This window comes from Myotis yumanensis, unplaced genomic scaffold (assembly GCF_028538775.1).
Source record: "Myotis yumanensis isolate MYYU_CA2020_CCGP unplaced genomic scaffold, mMyoYum1.0.hap1 SCAF_8, whole genome shotgun sequence".
In the NCBI taxonomy this organism is placed as follows: Eukaryota; Metazoa; Chordata; class Mammalia; order Chiroptera; family Vespertilionidae; genus Myotis; species Myotis yumanensis.
In genome coordinates, this window is record NW_027223759.1 from 12798896 (window position 1) to 12816373 (window position 17478).

At 50.1% G+C, this 17478-nt stretch overlaps 1 protein-coding gene across 5 annotated transcripts in view; it reads left to right on the forward strand.

The window, feature by feature from the left end:
• Positions 1–8888: 8888 nt before the first annotated feature.
• The window catches only part of NRP2 (neuropilin 2), a 119167-nt gene continuing 110577 nt past the window's right edge, over positions 8889–17478 (forward strand). For 3 of the 5 annotated variants that reach the window (XM_070421940.1, XM_070421941.1, XM_070421943.1), the window contains exon 1: positions 8889–9796. In XM_070421940.1, the coding sequence (XP_070278041.1) occupies positions 9724–9796 (73 nt within the window). In that variant the 5' untranslated portion in view covers positions 8889–9723. The remainder of the gene's footprint in view (positions 9797–17478) is intronic. The other 2 variants (XR_011472383.1, XR_011472382.1) reach the window with 1 other exon arrangement.

Here is a 17478-nt window from a genome sequence, read left to right on the forward strand (position 1 = left end):
ATGGGAGGGCTAACCCAGATTCCCTATCTCCTGGTTTACTGATCTCTATCACATTATCTTATTTTGTTTTCTTGTTAAGAACTCAGGATCACCATCTGAAATGATCCTGCTCATTGTTGACTTGGGTCTTATCTATCTCCCCCACTAGGAAGGAAGGAAGTAGATCTTGAGAACAGCCATTTTTTACTGATGTAGGCACTCTTATTCCACCCATGCAGAGCTTGGCATCTACCAGGTGCTCAACAAATATTTTTGAAATCAATGAGGGCTCTAAATGGGCCCTGCTTTATAACCAGTGTAGATTCACCTGGATCGTTTGGTAAGGCCATCGTTTTGGAATAACAATGTGCCTTTTAGGAGTGAGGAAACAGGATCAAAAAGAGATGAAAAGATTTGACACAAGGCACACAGTGTCCATGAAAAAGCTAGAACCAGAACCTTGGTCTCCTGACCCCGGTTGAGGGCCCTGAGTTCCCTCTGACATGTCTGTCATCTTACATCGTTCACCTAATGATTAATGATATTAGACTGACTTAGCCCAGAACACTCTTCACCCCTACAGAGAAACGACTTGTCTATTTTCTAAAGGCTGGAGGACCCCAGTGTTCAGGCAGCCACAGTCCATGTGACGCAGTCAGTCTGCTATGGCAACAGGGAGGGACGCTTCCAGATGTGTTGAACAGGCAAAAATTACACTCACTTTTTCTAAATGATGATCAAGTCAAATGGGAGTTGTTTTCTCATCCGAGATCCTAGACAAATTCTAACAAACATGCTTTGTCATTTAACTCTAGGGGACTTGTTTACAGGGAAGCAAATTGCTTCTGGTCAGAGAGGTTTTTGTGTGGCCAAGTTTCCAGTATGACTTTTAAAACTTCTTAGAAACTAAATTCCGGGACTCTGAGTCAAAAAAAAAAGAGAAAGAGAGAGAGGGAGAGAGGACTGAAGAGAACCTTTGACTTTGAGCTACAGGGAAAAGCCCAAATTCTGCAAAAATGACCATTGTTTGAAAGAGCTCTTGTTGCAACTTACCCCAATTCCTCAAAACTCCAGGGCCCCCTGGAGAAAGCCCAGCTGCATCTGATACAGGGTTTAGGGGTCCCTGCAGCCAGTACACCTCAACCTTTGTTTAAAAACCCTACCCATCCTGGGTCTTCAGTAAATCACATGAGTCTAACCTCGATGGGTGACTGAGAACAAGCTCCTTTGAGCCTGAAGTGAAACTTTCCACTGGGTTTTGATGAATGACCTTGGGTACTGAGTTTGGGGCAGCCTGGGCGTACTCCATCTTCTGAAACAGATTTAGCAACTAATACATACAGGTGCCCAGGCACTCCATGTTTCATCTAGTTACCTTAGCCCATGGACGGCAAACTGCGGTTCGTGAGCCACATGCGGCTCTTTGGCCCCTTGAGTGTGGTTCTTCCTAAGCCTTAGGAGTACCCTAATTAAGTTAATAACAATGTACCTACCTATATAGTTTAAGTTTAAAAAATTTGGCTCTCAAAAGAAATTTCAATCGTTGTACTGTTGATATTTGGCTCTGTTGACTAATGAGTTTGCCGACCACTGCCTTAGACCATGGTCTCCTCAAGTTTTTGCTATCTTTTTTAAAGTTGGGGAGGGGACGTTTGGAAGAGAAAGAGAAAAGATGACCGAACTACCAGTGATCATATTGATGGTGCCCTAGAAGCCGTTTTCCTTGTCCTATTATCCAAGCATAAATGTTGCCCCCACGTTCCATTCACAATGCCAAACCTCAGGGTACAGAACTCCCATGAGGGCTTGTTTCTGCCTAATGTACCCAGGGGGGTGGGAAGCCTAGAAAACATGAAAGCAGTAGCTCGGAGCTTTAATGAAGTTAACCTGCTGAAACCGGGGGAGGTTCGCCTGCACTACACCTGAAAGCACTTTGATTATGGCATCGACTTCAAAAGAAGCCCGTTCCCTCCTTTCTGAGCTCTGCTGCATTGAGAAATAGAATTGCACCTTTATATTCAGGCTAATTTCGCCGCCTTGCTGAGGGCTAAAAGCATTTGTAAGCATGCTGAGGATGTAAGGGAGGGGGGCTGCTCCTCTCCACCCCCACCCCTCACACCAAGTCCAAATGGACTTTGGACACTCTGAACCCTTGCGTTTGGGCCAGGTCCTCAGAACGTCAAGTCCAGCACGATACACGCCTTCCAGTCCAGAAAAAAGATAACCTCTCACTCTCTGCCAACACTGAGCCCATTGGGGTTCTACAGGTTTGCCTAAGACAAAACAAAAAGCAAAACCATCTCTGGCCTTCCTTCTGTAAATCCCCTCCTTTCTTAACAGATGCACGTCCTTTCGCTTTTTGATATCATTATTTCATTCTCTGTTTCCTCTTATTTTGTACTGCTTTGCATTTGTTTACTTCTGCTTTCTCTTTCATTTTTCCCTTTTTTTCCTGATCTTTGTCCCAGCATTCTTTTGATTTCGTGTCGCTTCTCACCCTCTTGGATTTTAGGTCTGCATTTTCTCCTGCTGTTTCCTTTTCTGGTCCCAGCTGCCCCCTAATGGTTTTCAAGATCATTACCGCTTCGGGCACCGAGGGGAGAGAAGGAGGGAGGGAGGGAAAGAGCTGGAGAAAGGGAGCTGGGGAAAACATAAAATGTATGTTTGCTTTTAACTTGAACATAGATCGTCTCGATATCTCTGGGAGGGCACCCCAACCCTACGTCAATGGAGAAGTGACCTGGAGAGGTGAACTGGGAAACGGGGACAGGGTGGGAGGGAAGCGTAAGTCTTCACTGAATACCTTTTATGTGTTTTTGAATTTTTTTAAACAATGTCCATATTCCACTTATTCTCCCTCTTTTTTTAATTTTAAAAAGAAATAGAATCCACGTCTGGAGTTGCAGAAGGAAACTGCCTCCACACATGGTTTCGTGATCCCCGCGGGAAGCAGGCATCCTCCTGAGCCCCTCCTGGGCAGGGCTCTCCTCCAGATCCTGCCGGTTGATTGGCAGCTCAGTAAACTGCGGAGGAGTGCATATGAAGGGGGAGTGTGGGAACTAATGACTACGGTGGGTGTGAATTAACCCACCCTGGAGCCTCCTCAATAGCAAAAGGTCAGCTCCCTGACTCTCGCCTTTCCATCACGACTTTCATGCTCAAATTAGCATCTATTGCCATCATAATGTAACAATCACTTGACATGTCGATGTCTAATTAAGGTACCATAAGTCACAAGTTACAAATTTGAAAATAGCAATAGCCAAAAAAAAAAAAAAGTCCCTTATTCCCTTATAAATCTGTGGGGCTTGCTGGGTATGTACGCATGCGAACGAAGGAAAAGCAATGGGCACTCGTGGATGGAAGATTCAATTTTCCAAGAACACTGGTCTATGAGAGAAAAGTGCTTTAGTGAGAGAATGGGAATGTTCCGTTCAAAATAAGATATCGCTGAATAGTAAATAATTCCAGACCGTCATTCTAAAATTTCCAATCACATCTCCTATAAATGCTGTGAGATTACAAATAAGTTGTTGGCCTTTGTGTCTGATTGTGAAGTGGAATACATAAAAAATTTCGAGGGACTTGGAAAATTTGTCTGAAAATATCTCCTCTGAAAGCTCCGCCAAGATGCCTGCCATATGTTTTGAGAAAAGACACCGAATATAAATACTATGATAATGGACCATCCCATCCAGCCCCACCAATGCATTAACATGCATGATCATTAATTTCAATTACTTAGGGTAGCTATGAAATTAGGACTACATCCAGTTTCAAATTTATGAATGAGGATGGAGTCAGAAAAGAGCCCAGCCAAAACACAAACCTGAAAAGGATCAGTAGTCATTCAAACCAGTCTCTTCCTTTTATGGGTGAGAAAGCTGGTCCCAAATTAGTTAATAGACTTTTCAAGGACACCCAAGGGCAGTGGAGACCTAAGGTCCGTCTGCTCCGACCTCAGGTTTCGGCCACCCCAACCTGCTTCTCTCTGGTGAGGACTGAGGCTGGGGTCAAGAGCCTGGGAGCACTGTGGAGTCCCTGATTCTTGGTGAGCGCTCCAGAAAGTCATCCAAGAGCGCACAGAAGGGGCACAGGATGATGGACAATGGTATGAGCCAGCCCTTCTCTTCTGCACCAAATAGACACCAAACCTTTTCAAATGATGCTTCTGCTGATATTGGTGCTCATTTTTTGGTGAACAGATGAGGTAGCCTCAGATACTCATAAGGGTCTGAATTTCTCTGGGCTTCTATGGGGAATGTCATGCTCTGGTCTAGTGAGTATCGAAAGCTGAGTTGTCCAATATGGTAGCTGTTAAACACATGTGGAATCTATATATTTTTGAGAGGCTAGGAAATTGTACTTAATAAAACGATAGTCAGTGACTCAGTCAGACCAGGCACATCTCAAATGCCCAGTAGCCATTTAAGAATGCAGATTTCTCCAACAGGGCAGGGAGCTGTACTGGAGAACGCTGCTCTCGGGGGAGGCATTGACTAGGTCCTTCATGAAGCACCAATACCTCAAATGTATAAAAATTAGTGTCGCAGAGGGAGATGAGCTTCATGCTTAAGACAAGCAGAGTAGAGAGAACAACATGACTTGACTTTCCTTTGCAAGGATTCCAGGAATGTTTGAATGAATTTTGTACATTTCACACCTTTTTCCCCCCTATTTTCATTCATGAGGTTCCCTCCTACCTGATCCAGTGTCTGTGTCTGAGAAAGAGATGAGACACACACACAGTTTAGAGTACAGGAGATTTCAATACTTTATGGAAATCTGTAAGAATCCTGGGAACCCACCAAAGGTAATATCAGATAGAAACTACCAGGCAGTGTTCAAATGTGTTGAAAAGAAAGAAAAATGTTCATTGTTTAAAGGATGAGGGAGGAAATCCCTATTGACCAGAGACCTGGACTTTAGCTTCAAACAAAAGAATACAAAATGAGGAGCTTTTACATTTTAACTGAAGTTTTTGCCTCTGAGACAGATGCAGCTAAATATTAACTAAAGCCGTGCAGTAAATTACAGATTAAGATGCAATTAGGCTTCAGACCTGCCCCTTTCAGGGTGAGAGCTTGTCGATGTCAGGGCTGAGATAAGGGGAAGCACCCTGTGACAGGTGCCATCTATTGTGGAAGCACGAAGCTTCTGGAGCTTTCAAATCCTGTGTTCCCAGGAGGCAAGGCCCAAATGTCTTACTCGCTCACGCACCTCCTGCACAGTCATGCTTCCATGAGCATCTAATAAGTACATTGTGATGAACGCAGATGGAGCGCCGTACCTGAAACAAACCTCTAGTAACAACCAGTGGTTGAATGGGTTGGTGGTGAAAGGGCTGGATCCAGCTCCACAGACCCCGTCAGCGGGCACCTTGAACTTGTTCCTGCAACCCTCCCACCCTGGAGCCAAGCTTTTCCTATATTCAAATCGGTTCTTTGCTGTTGCTGCAAAATGAAGGTCATGAGGTAGAGCTGGTAACCTCCCCCCCGCACCCCCCCTCCTTGCCAGCATTTTAAGGGCCATGTTTTTGGTGGCTTTTCTCAGAATCTTGACATATGTGCCCCCCATTTGAAAAGTGCCTGGAGAGGAAATGTGGGGAAAAAAAACAGGGATCCAGGTGTCCTTCAATGTGTAAATAAAATACCCCCAGGACAGAGGCTGCCCATTGCTTGGCCTATTAAGCATCGCCTAAAATGTGCATTAAGATTCAGATCTGTAGACCACCCCAGATCCAAGAAACCCAACCTGCATTGTTAACACTCACCCTAGGTCAGCGATTCTCAACCTGTTTCATCTCATGGCACACATAAACTAATTGGGAAAATTCTGTGGCACACAAAACAATATTTTATTTTTTGCCAGTCTGCCAAAAAAAAAATAGGTATAATTTTGATTCATTCACACTGTACGGCTACTGTTGTGTTAGCTGCTGTTATTTCTTTTCTTTTCTTTTCTTTTCTTTTCTTTTCTTTTCTTTTCTTTTCTTTTCTTTTCTTTTCTTTTCTTTTCTTTTCTTTTGACAATTTAAGGGGAAAGAGGTCAGTGCCCCTGACCAGACAGTCAGGTATTGCATGTTTTAAACGTTCGTGCCGCACCCTGGTTGAACATCGCTGCCCATGGTGATTCGGATGAGCTCTCTTGGTTTGGGACTGCTCCGCTGGGAACACCTGGGTTTCCACTGGGTGCGGCCAGGTTACAGCTTCCCTGAGCATCATTCACAAATCTTTTATGTTTCCCATATCCCTTCCTGTCAAAGGAATGGAATGTGGGGTGAGATTATCTATTATTATTTCACAATTAAGGATAATGATGTAAAACGTCGGAGGTGAGTCAGGGATGCTTCCAGAAATCTCAGCCTCTAGTCGGTTCAGTTTTTCTGTTCACAAGAACATTGTTTCTGTTGACGCAACCAGCCTTTTAGGAGGCAGGCATCTCCATGGGTCAGGGACGTAAATTCACAAAATAATGAAAAGGAAAAGGACGGTGCCTGGATCCTCACCCCTGCACCTCTGGTGGTGACCAAACCAATTGCAGCCAAACCCCTGGGATTCCAGTCTAGACAAAAGCTGGGGCTTGGCAGGTCTGAGCCAGCCCCAGTCTGGAGAATTCCCCTAAAGGTTCATTTTCCATTGGGCGCATGTGGGATTTGTGTTTAATTCCCAAGAGTCCTTGGAAGTCCTAGATTAAAGCAATTTTCCGTCCTCCCTGGGCCCGTGGAGTCTTGTTCAGAGAGGGCTGGAGAGGAACTGGTCTCACTCTGCCTCTCGCCTGGTCTGATAAAGGGCTTTGAGCTTCTAGAAATAAAAGCACCAACAAAAGTGCTACCACAGGTAGTTACGACCATTATTTATTGAGTGCTGCCCCCTAGAGGATTAAAGAAATGGAGTCCTGAGGGCTCTGAACCAGACTCACCAGTCTCACCAGACTCACCAGACCTCTATCCCACTTCAGGATATCAGGCCTTCCCCTCAACCCCAGGCCCCAAGCTCAGAAGTCAGAGTTCATTCTCATGGTTTCCCAATGGGCTTCAGCTTATTACTTTTTTCTCTCTGTCCTCTTTCCCCCGGGCCCTGCCCCTAAACTCTGGCTACAAGGTTCTCAGAAACAGGATTCTTCCAGGCTGGACACTTGCGAGAATGGTCTGGCCAGCCTGGTAAGTGGTCAGGGGAGGTGATACTAAATGACCCTCTAGGCACTGTCACTGTAGATAGTGCTATTTGTCCCTAGGTTAGCATCTTGGCCATAGTAGAAGCGGGCATCTCTGCTTAAGATTCAAACTCCACACTGCCTCTTTACTCCATTGAATATCGGGGAGTGGCCGTCTTTCTTTATAACTGACATTTAAACAGGGGAAAAAGTAAACCTGGAGTTTTTAATATTGTGGATGTGCTCTCCAGCCAAGGAAGGAAGGAGGGAAAGAAAGGAAGAAGGGGGGGGGGGGGGGGGGGCAATGAAAGGTAGTCCCCCCTGGAGGTATGCTTGCTGGGAGAAATCACCAGGCCTCAGCTAAATGCCCTTTCAGACCAGGCATCTAAGATCCACAGTGTGATAGGCAGCCTGTGGATTTACACAGCACCTTAAAACCCCTCCACGGCTTGGCTCCACTATTTGCAAATCACTTCTGATTCAATTTTGTTTTGGTTATCTCAGTGTAAATAACAGTTAAGTGGTAGTCACAGATTTTTCAAACACTAAAAGTGATAAACAAAGCTAATGGCAAATCCAGATAAGGAGGAAAACCACCCAGAAGAATCCACAAGTACAAGCAAAGAAATAAATGGGATAGTCAGATGTGTGTGTTTCTTGTCACCAAAACTTTATTTTTCTTCATCTGCAGAGTGGCAGAAAAGAATATGCTGGGTGTTATTTAGACTGTTCCTGTTGGAGTCTCTATGATAATGGAGTAATAGGTGCCCTGTGAAACAAGACCGTTTAGAATCCACAAAGCCATCCTCAGAAACAAAGATACGAGTGTTTCCCCAACTGTTAGCTTGCAGCTCCCTCTACACAGTCTTCATACCTCCATTTAAAAATAGCTGGCATCATGCTTTTTTTTTTCCACCCCAAATTGTGGCCACATTTCCAAGGGGAGAAATGTGTATGTATATAAGTAGAAACCTTCATGTACCTGTACATGTTCGGCGGGGGGCCGGTTGGGGGAATCCAGTTCAATGGCCTGAACGCATTCTTTGAAGTCTTTCCTCTTCTGGTAGTTTCAAGTTAGGGGCGTAGAGAAAAGTGAATCATCACCCAGAGTGAAGAGGAGTGTGTTTGGGACATAACAAAGGATCTGAGTAGTAAACGCAGGGTGTTTGGGATTTTATTCAGCCGGGCCTGTGCGTGTGTGTCGCCGCCACGCACGGCTGCCTGTTCAAACGCATGGCTGGGCTGCCGCCTCGCTCCCTACTCCAAACACCGTGCGCCACCAACGCCATTGCGCGTGGCATTGTGTTGGGTTCTACGTGTGTGGCATCGCGGTCAGGGAATTGGGGGGAACCAGGATTTCCCCCGTTTCCCGCGGAGTCTCCCTCGGGCGGCGTCGACACGGCCAAGGACAGCACGCCCTGGAGGTGCCCGGGGGCACTCCTTCTCCGGGGCATTGCGCACGAGCGGCTCGGCGCAGCCTGAAGCGGAGGAGCCCGGGGTGGGCGGGAGATGCCGGGTGGGAGAGGGGCGGCGGGCTAGGAGCTGCCTTAACTTTGATCGGGCCGCGGCCCGGGGGAAGCCGCCGCCGCCGCCCCGCCCGAGCTGGGTGCCGCGGCGCTCGCCTCTGCGCCGCGCGTTTCCGCGGCTGCCTCTTTAATCAGGAACACAGAAGGGGCGGGCCCTGAGCCGGCGCGTAATCGGATAGCTGTGCCGCGGCTCTGACATCCACATGCTGCTCTGCCTGAAAAGGCAGGGGGGAGCCCGAGGGGAAGCAGAGATCGCGAGCGAGGCAGCAGCCCGCAGCCCGCCCCCAGCACATCTTCAGACGCGCAGACACTCGGCGAGGCGCTGGGCGAGGTGGAGGTGAAGGCGGGCGCGAGCGAACTCGGAGAGGGGCTCGCTCGCTCCCAGGCGATCCGAGCCGCCTCCGCCGCACCGCCAGCAGCTCCGGCAACGGCACCAGCACCGGCAGCTTCCTTCCTCAGACTCCCCTCGTGAGGCTGGCCGAGCGGGTGTAGCCGTTGTGGGAGGATCCCGCTAGGGGAACCCGGCGAGGGCGAGAGCCGGGCGGCCGCCTCCCACCCGGGCTGTCCGGCGGTGGGTGCCTCCGCCCTCTCGTGGGTCCCGGGTGCCGGGGGATGTGTGTCAGTTTACGCCTCTGAGATCACACAGCTGCCTGGGGCCGTGTGATGCCTAAGGCAAGTCTTGGCTTTTATTTTTATTATAATTTTTTTTTTACGCTTGGCTTTCGGGAAATATTCGTGATGTTGTAGGATAAAGGAAATGATACTTTGAGGAACTGGAGAGGACATAGATCCGTTTTGTGTTTAAGAGAAGAGAACCGTCCCCTCTTCCCGGCTAGCTCCCTCTTGGCTGATTTCAAGAGCGACCGACCCTCCTCCCCGTGAGGTGGGGATCCAGCAAGGATAAAGGTGAAGACGGGCCGCCGGGGCCCAGGAGGGAAACGCTGACCATTAGAATCCTCTGCAGAAGACACTGTGAGGAAGACCACAAGAGCGAGAAAAACACAAAGACTTACAATTATACAAGTCCACACATCCAGCCCTGGAGAGAGCCTCTTTCTCCAAAATGGATATGTTTCCTCTCACCTGGGTTTTCTTAGCTCTCTACTTTTCAGGACGCGGAGTGAGAGGCCAACCAGGTAAGCCCCTGAAAGTTTTTTTTTTCTATTCATCTCAACATACTTTCCCTTTAAAAGTAACTGCTAAGGCGGGGAGGGGGGCACAAGGAATGGCATAGAAGGAGGCATCCTTAATACTGAATAATTTAAAGAGCCATCCCAGTCGGCCCTCCCTACCTTACACCACCATCACCACCACCACCACCACCACCACCACCACCACCACCACCGCTAAAACCCAACTTCATTCTCCTGCAAGGAGTGTGTGTGTGTGTGTGTGTGTGTGTGTGTGTGTGTGTTGAAACATAGACAGAATTTGGCGGTGTTCAGATGTCACATATGGACTGAATCAAAGGTTTAAAAATACTACAAAGCCTTTCTGCATTACAGTTTTTGGGATTTTTTTTCCCCTTTCTTGAAGCAGAGCACATCTCCCTGGAGTTTCTTCAACCTAGCCAGCGGAATATAAATCATGTGCATTCCCTCCACCGAGCTGGGTTGAGCAATGTTAACTGAAGGGCTTGGGAAAGGCAAGAATCTAGTTGTTTCCCAGTGCTGTGGGTTCTTTGCAGAATGTGCGGATCCGCCTCAAAATCGCAGGGCCCTGCCGATGGGGCTTTCCGCGGAGCCAGGGGCTTGGGGCTGGGTGCTGCTGGCCAAGCCAGGTGGTCCATCCACCCTCCTCTCCTTCCTGCATCCACGTGTTTTCTGGGAAAGTAAATCGTGTTCTTTTAAAAAATATCATTAGATAAAAACAAACTGCGTGGCCCTCCAAGGTCTCTCTTGTGAAGTGGTTAGAAACTTTTGAGTGGAATTTGTTCTCAAAACCACTGCCAAAAAGGGTGTGTAGACTGAGTGCAGAGATACGCACCCGAAGGCCCCGAAGGTCTGGGGCCAGTGTGTGTGTGGAGGGGGGTTTGGTAAGGGGTCAAGGGGTACACTCCCTGATCAGGGATCTCAGGAGTCAGGGAATATGGTGGGGCTTGTTCTTCCTCCCTCACACCACTCTCCAGGGTGAGCCTCTCTCCCCTCTGAGAACAGTGTCTGGGATCTGACTGAACTCTTGGAGCTGCTACAGGTGATTGAGAATGAGGAAACCATCTATGGGGAAAGAGGAAAAAGAGAAAGGAGGAAAAGCCTTCCTGGCGTGCCCTCGCCCAGCGGCACTTCCCAGGCACTGGCTGCAGTACCGGGCTCACCCCTGGCTGGCTCCTGGGCACCTCCACCCATCACCAGGGCTGGTGGGGCCAGCGCGGGGCCTGCTCGGACGGATGGGGAAGTTGGTTATCGCCTCCGAACACATGCATACGCCCCCCTTTAAGCTCGGCTGTTTATTTGAGGGGGAAGAAGATTCGGCATTGCCCTTCCTATCCAAACCCTCCTGTTTGCTGCGCCTTCTCTGCCATGACTGATCTCAGGGCAGCTGCAAACCCTATCAAAGAGATGAGTGCAGGTCCCACTTGGGGAGGTCTCCTGTGCCTTCCCATTCCTTCTTGCCTTGCTTCCAAACTCCCAGTTTGATGTGAAATGAAATTACCTCCCACAGACCTGAAGGCTGCATAAATTATGTATGTTTGTGTGATTCGCTGTGTGTGTGTGTGTGCACGCTCCCGCGCGCGGTGAGGATGCCCACGGTATATTATGTATTCAAGCACGGTCACTGGTAGACTCCGGTGTGCGAGTGCGCGGACACTGGTGCGCACCCCGGCACACTCACACGCGCGCGCGCGCGCGCGCACACACACACAACTTCAGATTCTGTGTGCTGTGCAGAGCGGGTGGGGGGGGGGGGGTCGTGAAGACTCAGGGGCCATCTTCTACCCCAGATGTTCGCACATATGCCCCCTCTCCCCCCGCCGGGCGCCGTGTGGATGGAGTGTGTACGTGTGTGCGACAGAGGACGGGACCCACTCCCGCTCCGCCACCTGCCTCCGCGCTCTCCGCAGCGCGCCCCCTCCCCGGCCCCTCGCCGCCCTGCGTCATTTCTAGAGAAGCCCAGAGGCGCAGGGCGCGGGCAGGTCACCCTCTCGGTGGGACGCGGAGCTGCTCAGGATTTCCGTCCGAGCAGCCCACCGGCACCCTGGCAGCTGGCGGCGGTGGCAAAGGGCGAGGCCCAGCTAGACCTCTGACTCACCCAGTGCGCGCCGGCCTGGAGGGGACGGGTACAGCGGCGGCGGCGGGAACCCATTCCGAGGAGTCGGGGGGCGGGGGGGGGGGGGGGGGGAGGAGGGCGGAAGGTGAAAGCGGGAGGGCGATTGAGCAAATAACCCCTCGGCGGCGTGCAGCCTCGGCGCCCCTACTCCTCTGCACGCCGCTGGGCCGATCGCAGCACCGCCGCCTCTCTGCCTCCCTTCCGCTCGGGCTTGGGGCTCAGGACCGCTCGGCGGGCCCTCCCTGAGCGCCCCCTCTGCCCCGCGCGTCCCACTAGGCGCTGCATTTCCCCTTCTCATCCCTCACCCTCCCGCCACCCCATCCCTGGAGAGCCGGGCGTTGAGGCCGGCCGGCGGGGCAGGGAGATCCGAGCTGGGTGGCGGGACGCCGGGGTGGGCTTTCCGAGCCGAGGGCGGAGACGGACGGGAGCCAGCTGGATGGAGCCGCGGGGCTGCGCGCCGCTTGCACTGCCTGTAGCCGCGCTGCGCGCCGAGCGCTCGCCGGGCGCCGAGACAGGTGAAGAGCACGCGGCGCGGGCGCCCACGTGGTGGGGACGCCGTGGCCCCCAGCGCACCCCCACCCCCAGCGCCATCTCTCACGACGCATCGATTTGTTTGGGCTACGCAGCAGAAACAGAGCCCAGCGATCCATAAACATTCTATTAGGCAAAAATATCCCCAGTGAAAGCAAAACCGAGGCTCAAGCCTGGGCAAAGTTGGCGGACTCCAACTCCCCCAGCCTTGCCCCTCCTCCTCCCGACTGAGGACAGCGCCGGGAGAAGCTCGCGGCTTTTCCTCCACCCTGTCCAGTGCCAGAAAGTCTCGGCTGCCGCTCCCTGCTCGGGAGAAACCTCTGCAGGGCTGGCGAGCCTCCCTCCCTCCCCGCCGCCGCCGCCGCGCTCTTTGCTTTTCCACGTGAGAAAAGGAAATAGTCACGGCCGATGCTTCATTTCCACTGATTGATTTCTTTTTAATATCAACACAAGTTAATGGAGGCGCGGCGAGCTGTGATTCAGTGGCTGCCCCCACCCTGTGCCTGGGGCTGACTGCACCGCAGCTTTCCCCACCAGGTCTAGGGCTGGGGCGCGGGGCTGCTTGGAGAGGGGGGGGGGGGGCGCACAGGCCCGCAGAGCTAACGCCCTAGGGCTGGCGAGGGATGGTGGCGGAAAGAACCTGGTGACCCCTGGGAATCAGAGGGGTGCTGCGGGGGTGGGGATCAGCTTTCCAGGGCCAAGCTCAGGGAATCCGGCTCCTCCGTGTCGCAGCTTCTGCGGCTCCGGCTGATGTGTCTGGAAGGAGAGGGAATGCGCGCTCTGGTTTCTTGGCGTGTGCTCACTGCTTGCCTCCCTCCCCGCCCCCCGCCTCCACCGCCCTCCCTCCCTTCCTTCCTTTCGGTTTCAGACAGAGAGGAGAGCCCCCTGGCGCTAGCCATTCGCTGTCAGCGCCTTGCCACGAAACTCCCCTTTGCTAGAGTTAATCGTGGTCCGCAGGGGACTAGGTTACGCTCAGGAAATCATTCAGGCCCTGACAATGGGTTTCTTCAGAAGGTGGCAACTCCCAGCCTCAGGGTCCACAGCGCTTCGGGCCAAAAGAACCCACACCCTCTCATCTACTCCAAACACCCCGCCTTCGCCCGGAGAGCTTTGATCTCGCTGGGGTTTTACTGCCATGGACACGGGCAGACTCGGGCAATTCAACCTTCTGTCTGAAATGATCAGATAAGAGGTGTAAATTGGCGGTAGGAGACAGGCCTGAGGTCAAACTAATCCTGAAAGAGACGCACTGAGGGGCTAGGCTCTGGTAAGGGTCTGAGGAGGATTTCTCTTTTAGCCTGTCTCTCTCCAAATGCGGGATAATTATGAGCAAGCATAATAATGTGCAACAAAACGATAAACTCCTAGATTCTACACAGACAGCCTGCTCCAGGCTCCGGGGACTGGTCTCATGCCCGCATTCCATGGGTGCCCAGTGAACTTTACCCCATAAACTGCCGCTGGAGGTAGTGAAACCGCGGCCTCTTGCCAACAGAGCACACAGTGCAAAGCAGTGGGGGGCGGGCGGGGCGGGGCGGGGGGGGGGGGGGAGGGGGTGCCTCGGCAAGCCCCTTCTTGTCCAAGATGTGCCGGCAGAATTGTGACTGCCCAGGCAGCACCGCAGGTTTGGACTTTCTGGGGAGTCCTCGATTAGGCCACAGAGCTCCCTGCTGACAACATGGAAGGTTGGAAGGCTGCAGGGACCGGAACCCCAGGCTATGGAACAGGACTCCTGCTGTCTACCAAGGGGCTTCAGCCCCTGCTATTGAATGTAAAGTCCACACTGGGGCAATGAAAAGCCGGTTCCTACCTGCATTGAATTGAGAGGCATGAGTGCAAATAACCGTCAGGGAAGGGCCTGGGGTGGAGGTGGGGTCATGGAGAGAGGCACCTTGGACAAGATGATTTCTGAGTAACCTGCCTGGTGTTTTCATGCAGCTGCTCATGGAAGCAACCAAGGCAATGAGCTGACTTTGGGTAACCCAAGTGTGGGACAATTCTGGGTTGACAGAATTCAGAGCTAGATTCATTGCTAAAGAGTTTTCAGAACGTATTCTGTGAAAGTCCAGTTTGGGAAGACATTAGGAAATAGAGATGTGACTTTCCTTTTCTAAAAGGATGGAGCAGAAGCGTAATACCATCTTGACTTCTTACACTGACAGGAGAGGATGTGAAAGGTGACGTCTGGGAAGTCGTTTGTAATATCATTAACATACTTGATGTATCGGGTCATCTGACCATCATTTGCCATTGCACCGCCTTGAAGGCACCCTCCTGGAGTAGCAGACATGTGTTTGATCCCAAAAGTTAGTCTTTGTTCTGTTCCTTCCAGGGAAGGAACTCACTTTAAAAATATATATATATATTTTTAACCCATTCCTGGATGCTACTGTGGCAGCTTGGCCTGGAGAGCCTACAGCATTTTTCACAGCCTTATCTGCCTCGATGAGAAGTGATTGAGGGGCCTAATGGTTTCCTCACCGAACAGGATTCAGTGGGGTTGGATTCCTGGATACTGTGGCCTTGTAGTGTGGCTGGCCCTCCAGGAGAAGGCATCTTCTAAAGGTTTAGGAAGCTGTCAAGTTTAGATAAGGCTGAGCTCTGATCCTATGGGACCTTGGTTGTATTAATAAGGAGAAATTAATTTTTAACCACTGGGAAGGTTGCCAAATTATGTGACCTTTGGCAGACCAGCTGTGCTATAAAAATAAATCCCCCATTTCTGAAAACGCTGCTCCTATCCAGTAGAACAATAACAACGTGGCATTTAGCACAGATGAGCAGCAGGGTTGAGAAGAAAGGGGAAAGGGGGGGGGGGGGGCCTTGCCAAGAAAAAACCTTCCGATGTTGTAAGGCATAGTTTCAGGCCTGAGCATCCTACCTACCCCCCTGCCCCCCAAACACATGCCCTGGTTTTCAGTACACAGGAAAGAGGGCCAGGGGGACCAGGAGCGGGGTGCCTGTGGGAGCAGGGAGTGGAGAAGGTGTTAAATGCTTCCAGCCCTCTCACACCCCAGTGCTGAACACATCTCCCATTGTCCACACAGACAGACTGCTGGCACAGGAAGAGAAAAAGGAGTTTCCATCAGGCAAAATGTTTGTCTTTCCCTAATGCCGCTAAATGAGCTTGTCACATACAAGTTTGGGGAAGACCTTCATTGGGCTTTCCAGCTTCTGAAGCTTTGGAGCCAGACAGCCTGGGTTTAAAACCCAGCCTCGCCCTGCGATCCAGAATACTGAATCTCCCGTGCCTTGGTTTCCCTCTGTGCCTCAGTTTCCTGGTCTGTCAGATGGGTTCGAGAACGATATAGCCCACCTCATAGGTATTATTACCTGCCTATTCGGAAATCATTTCATCTTTAAAACAGCCTCAGTGGGGTTTACTGTATCACAGAAAGCACAGTATAAACATTGTGGTCAATTTACATTATTTTATGAGCTTTTTAATAAGTACATAATTATTCCTTCCCAGCTCTTACCCCACTAACCCTTTACCTGTGTTTTATAAGCATGGGATTATCTCTCCACACTCTGTCCTTTAGAGACAGGTATTCCCTGCTAGGTTCTCATCTTAGATATACTTCTCCTCTTTGCTTCTTTTTTCTCCACGTTCAGTGTTCTCACCTCTACTGATTTTTTTAAAAAATCTCTCCTCTTTTCCTTTTCCTCTCTTCTGTCCTTCATCAGGAAAATGTGCTCAGCAGGGATCCCAGTGCTGAAGGTACCCTCCCTCCCCCCCGAATGTGTAATAACTTCTACTCTGGCATCAAGGCCCCTCAGCAGCTGAACTCAAAAAAAGTCATCATAAAGACAAAATAGCTTTTACCCAGCAAGACTCTTAATAATCCCATTTCCCTCTGGGTCTTCATAAAAGAGTCATGACCTAATCCAGAAGGAAGGGGAGGGGCCGGGGACACACAAAAGGAAAGCTCTCCCCGTGGTGAGCAGTGGACGAGGCTGCAGGCCAGCTTAATGCAACGTCCAGTGTGACCCTCCAGAGATCCCACGATAACCAGTGATCTGGCCAGTCTTCCAGAGAAAAAGATAAAGGGAATTGCAAATTATTGGACTGAGTGGTAATAATAATTGTTGTGATAAAGAGGGAAAATAAAACAGATGTGCCCCAAAGGCATTTTGGGGGTCAGGGGAAGAAAGATGGGTAGAGAGAAATGCACTAAAATCCAGCAAGAGCCAATCCATTACCAGCACAGGTTTAGTGATGAAGTAATAGTTTGCATCTTCCTGGTGCTACTGACAACAAATATCTAGAACTTGCCTTTGGGAGGGTGGGGGGCTGGAGTGAGGGGGGCAAGAAAACATTCCAATAAATTATTTTTACCATTATTAGAATTAAAATGTAAGTGTCATTTGAACATCTTCATTATTATCTGAGGTTCGGGTGTCTTCAGAGACTAACTCTACCTTGACTTATGACTAGGTGCTGTTATCCCAAAACAAATCATTTAAACACCCAGTTCACCACTAAATTTACTGGAAGGACTCGTTGGAGCTGGAGAAGCACAACAATTTGTGATAAGGCTTTCTTAGCATTTGTGGCATCTACTGATACCTTTGGTGTTGCTTTAGGCAGCTAGCAATTTATTAATTTATCAAACCTCATTGACACTGACTCTTGGGAAAAGCTCTGGGTTTGATCCTATAAAGTTCTCCAAAGATCAATCAGAAGGGAGCCACGCATACCCTCGAGTTGAAGTGGTCCAGCAGAAGGGATAAGACTGTTCTGAGCTCTCACATACCTTAGAACAGTGATTGTCAACCACTGTGCTACAAGAATGTGTAAAACATGCAATACCTGACTATTTAGTCAGGAGCACTGACCTCTTTTCCCTTAGATCAGTGGTTCTCAACCTTCCTAATGCCTCGACCCTTTCATACAGTTCCTCGTGTTGTGGTGACCCCCAATTTCATTGTTACAAATTGAACATAATTAAAGCATAGTGATTAATCACAAAAACAATATGTAATTATATATGTGTTTTCCGATGGTCTTAGGTGACCC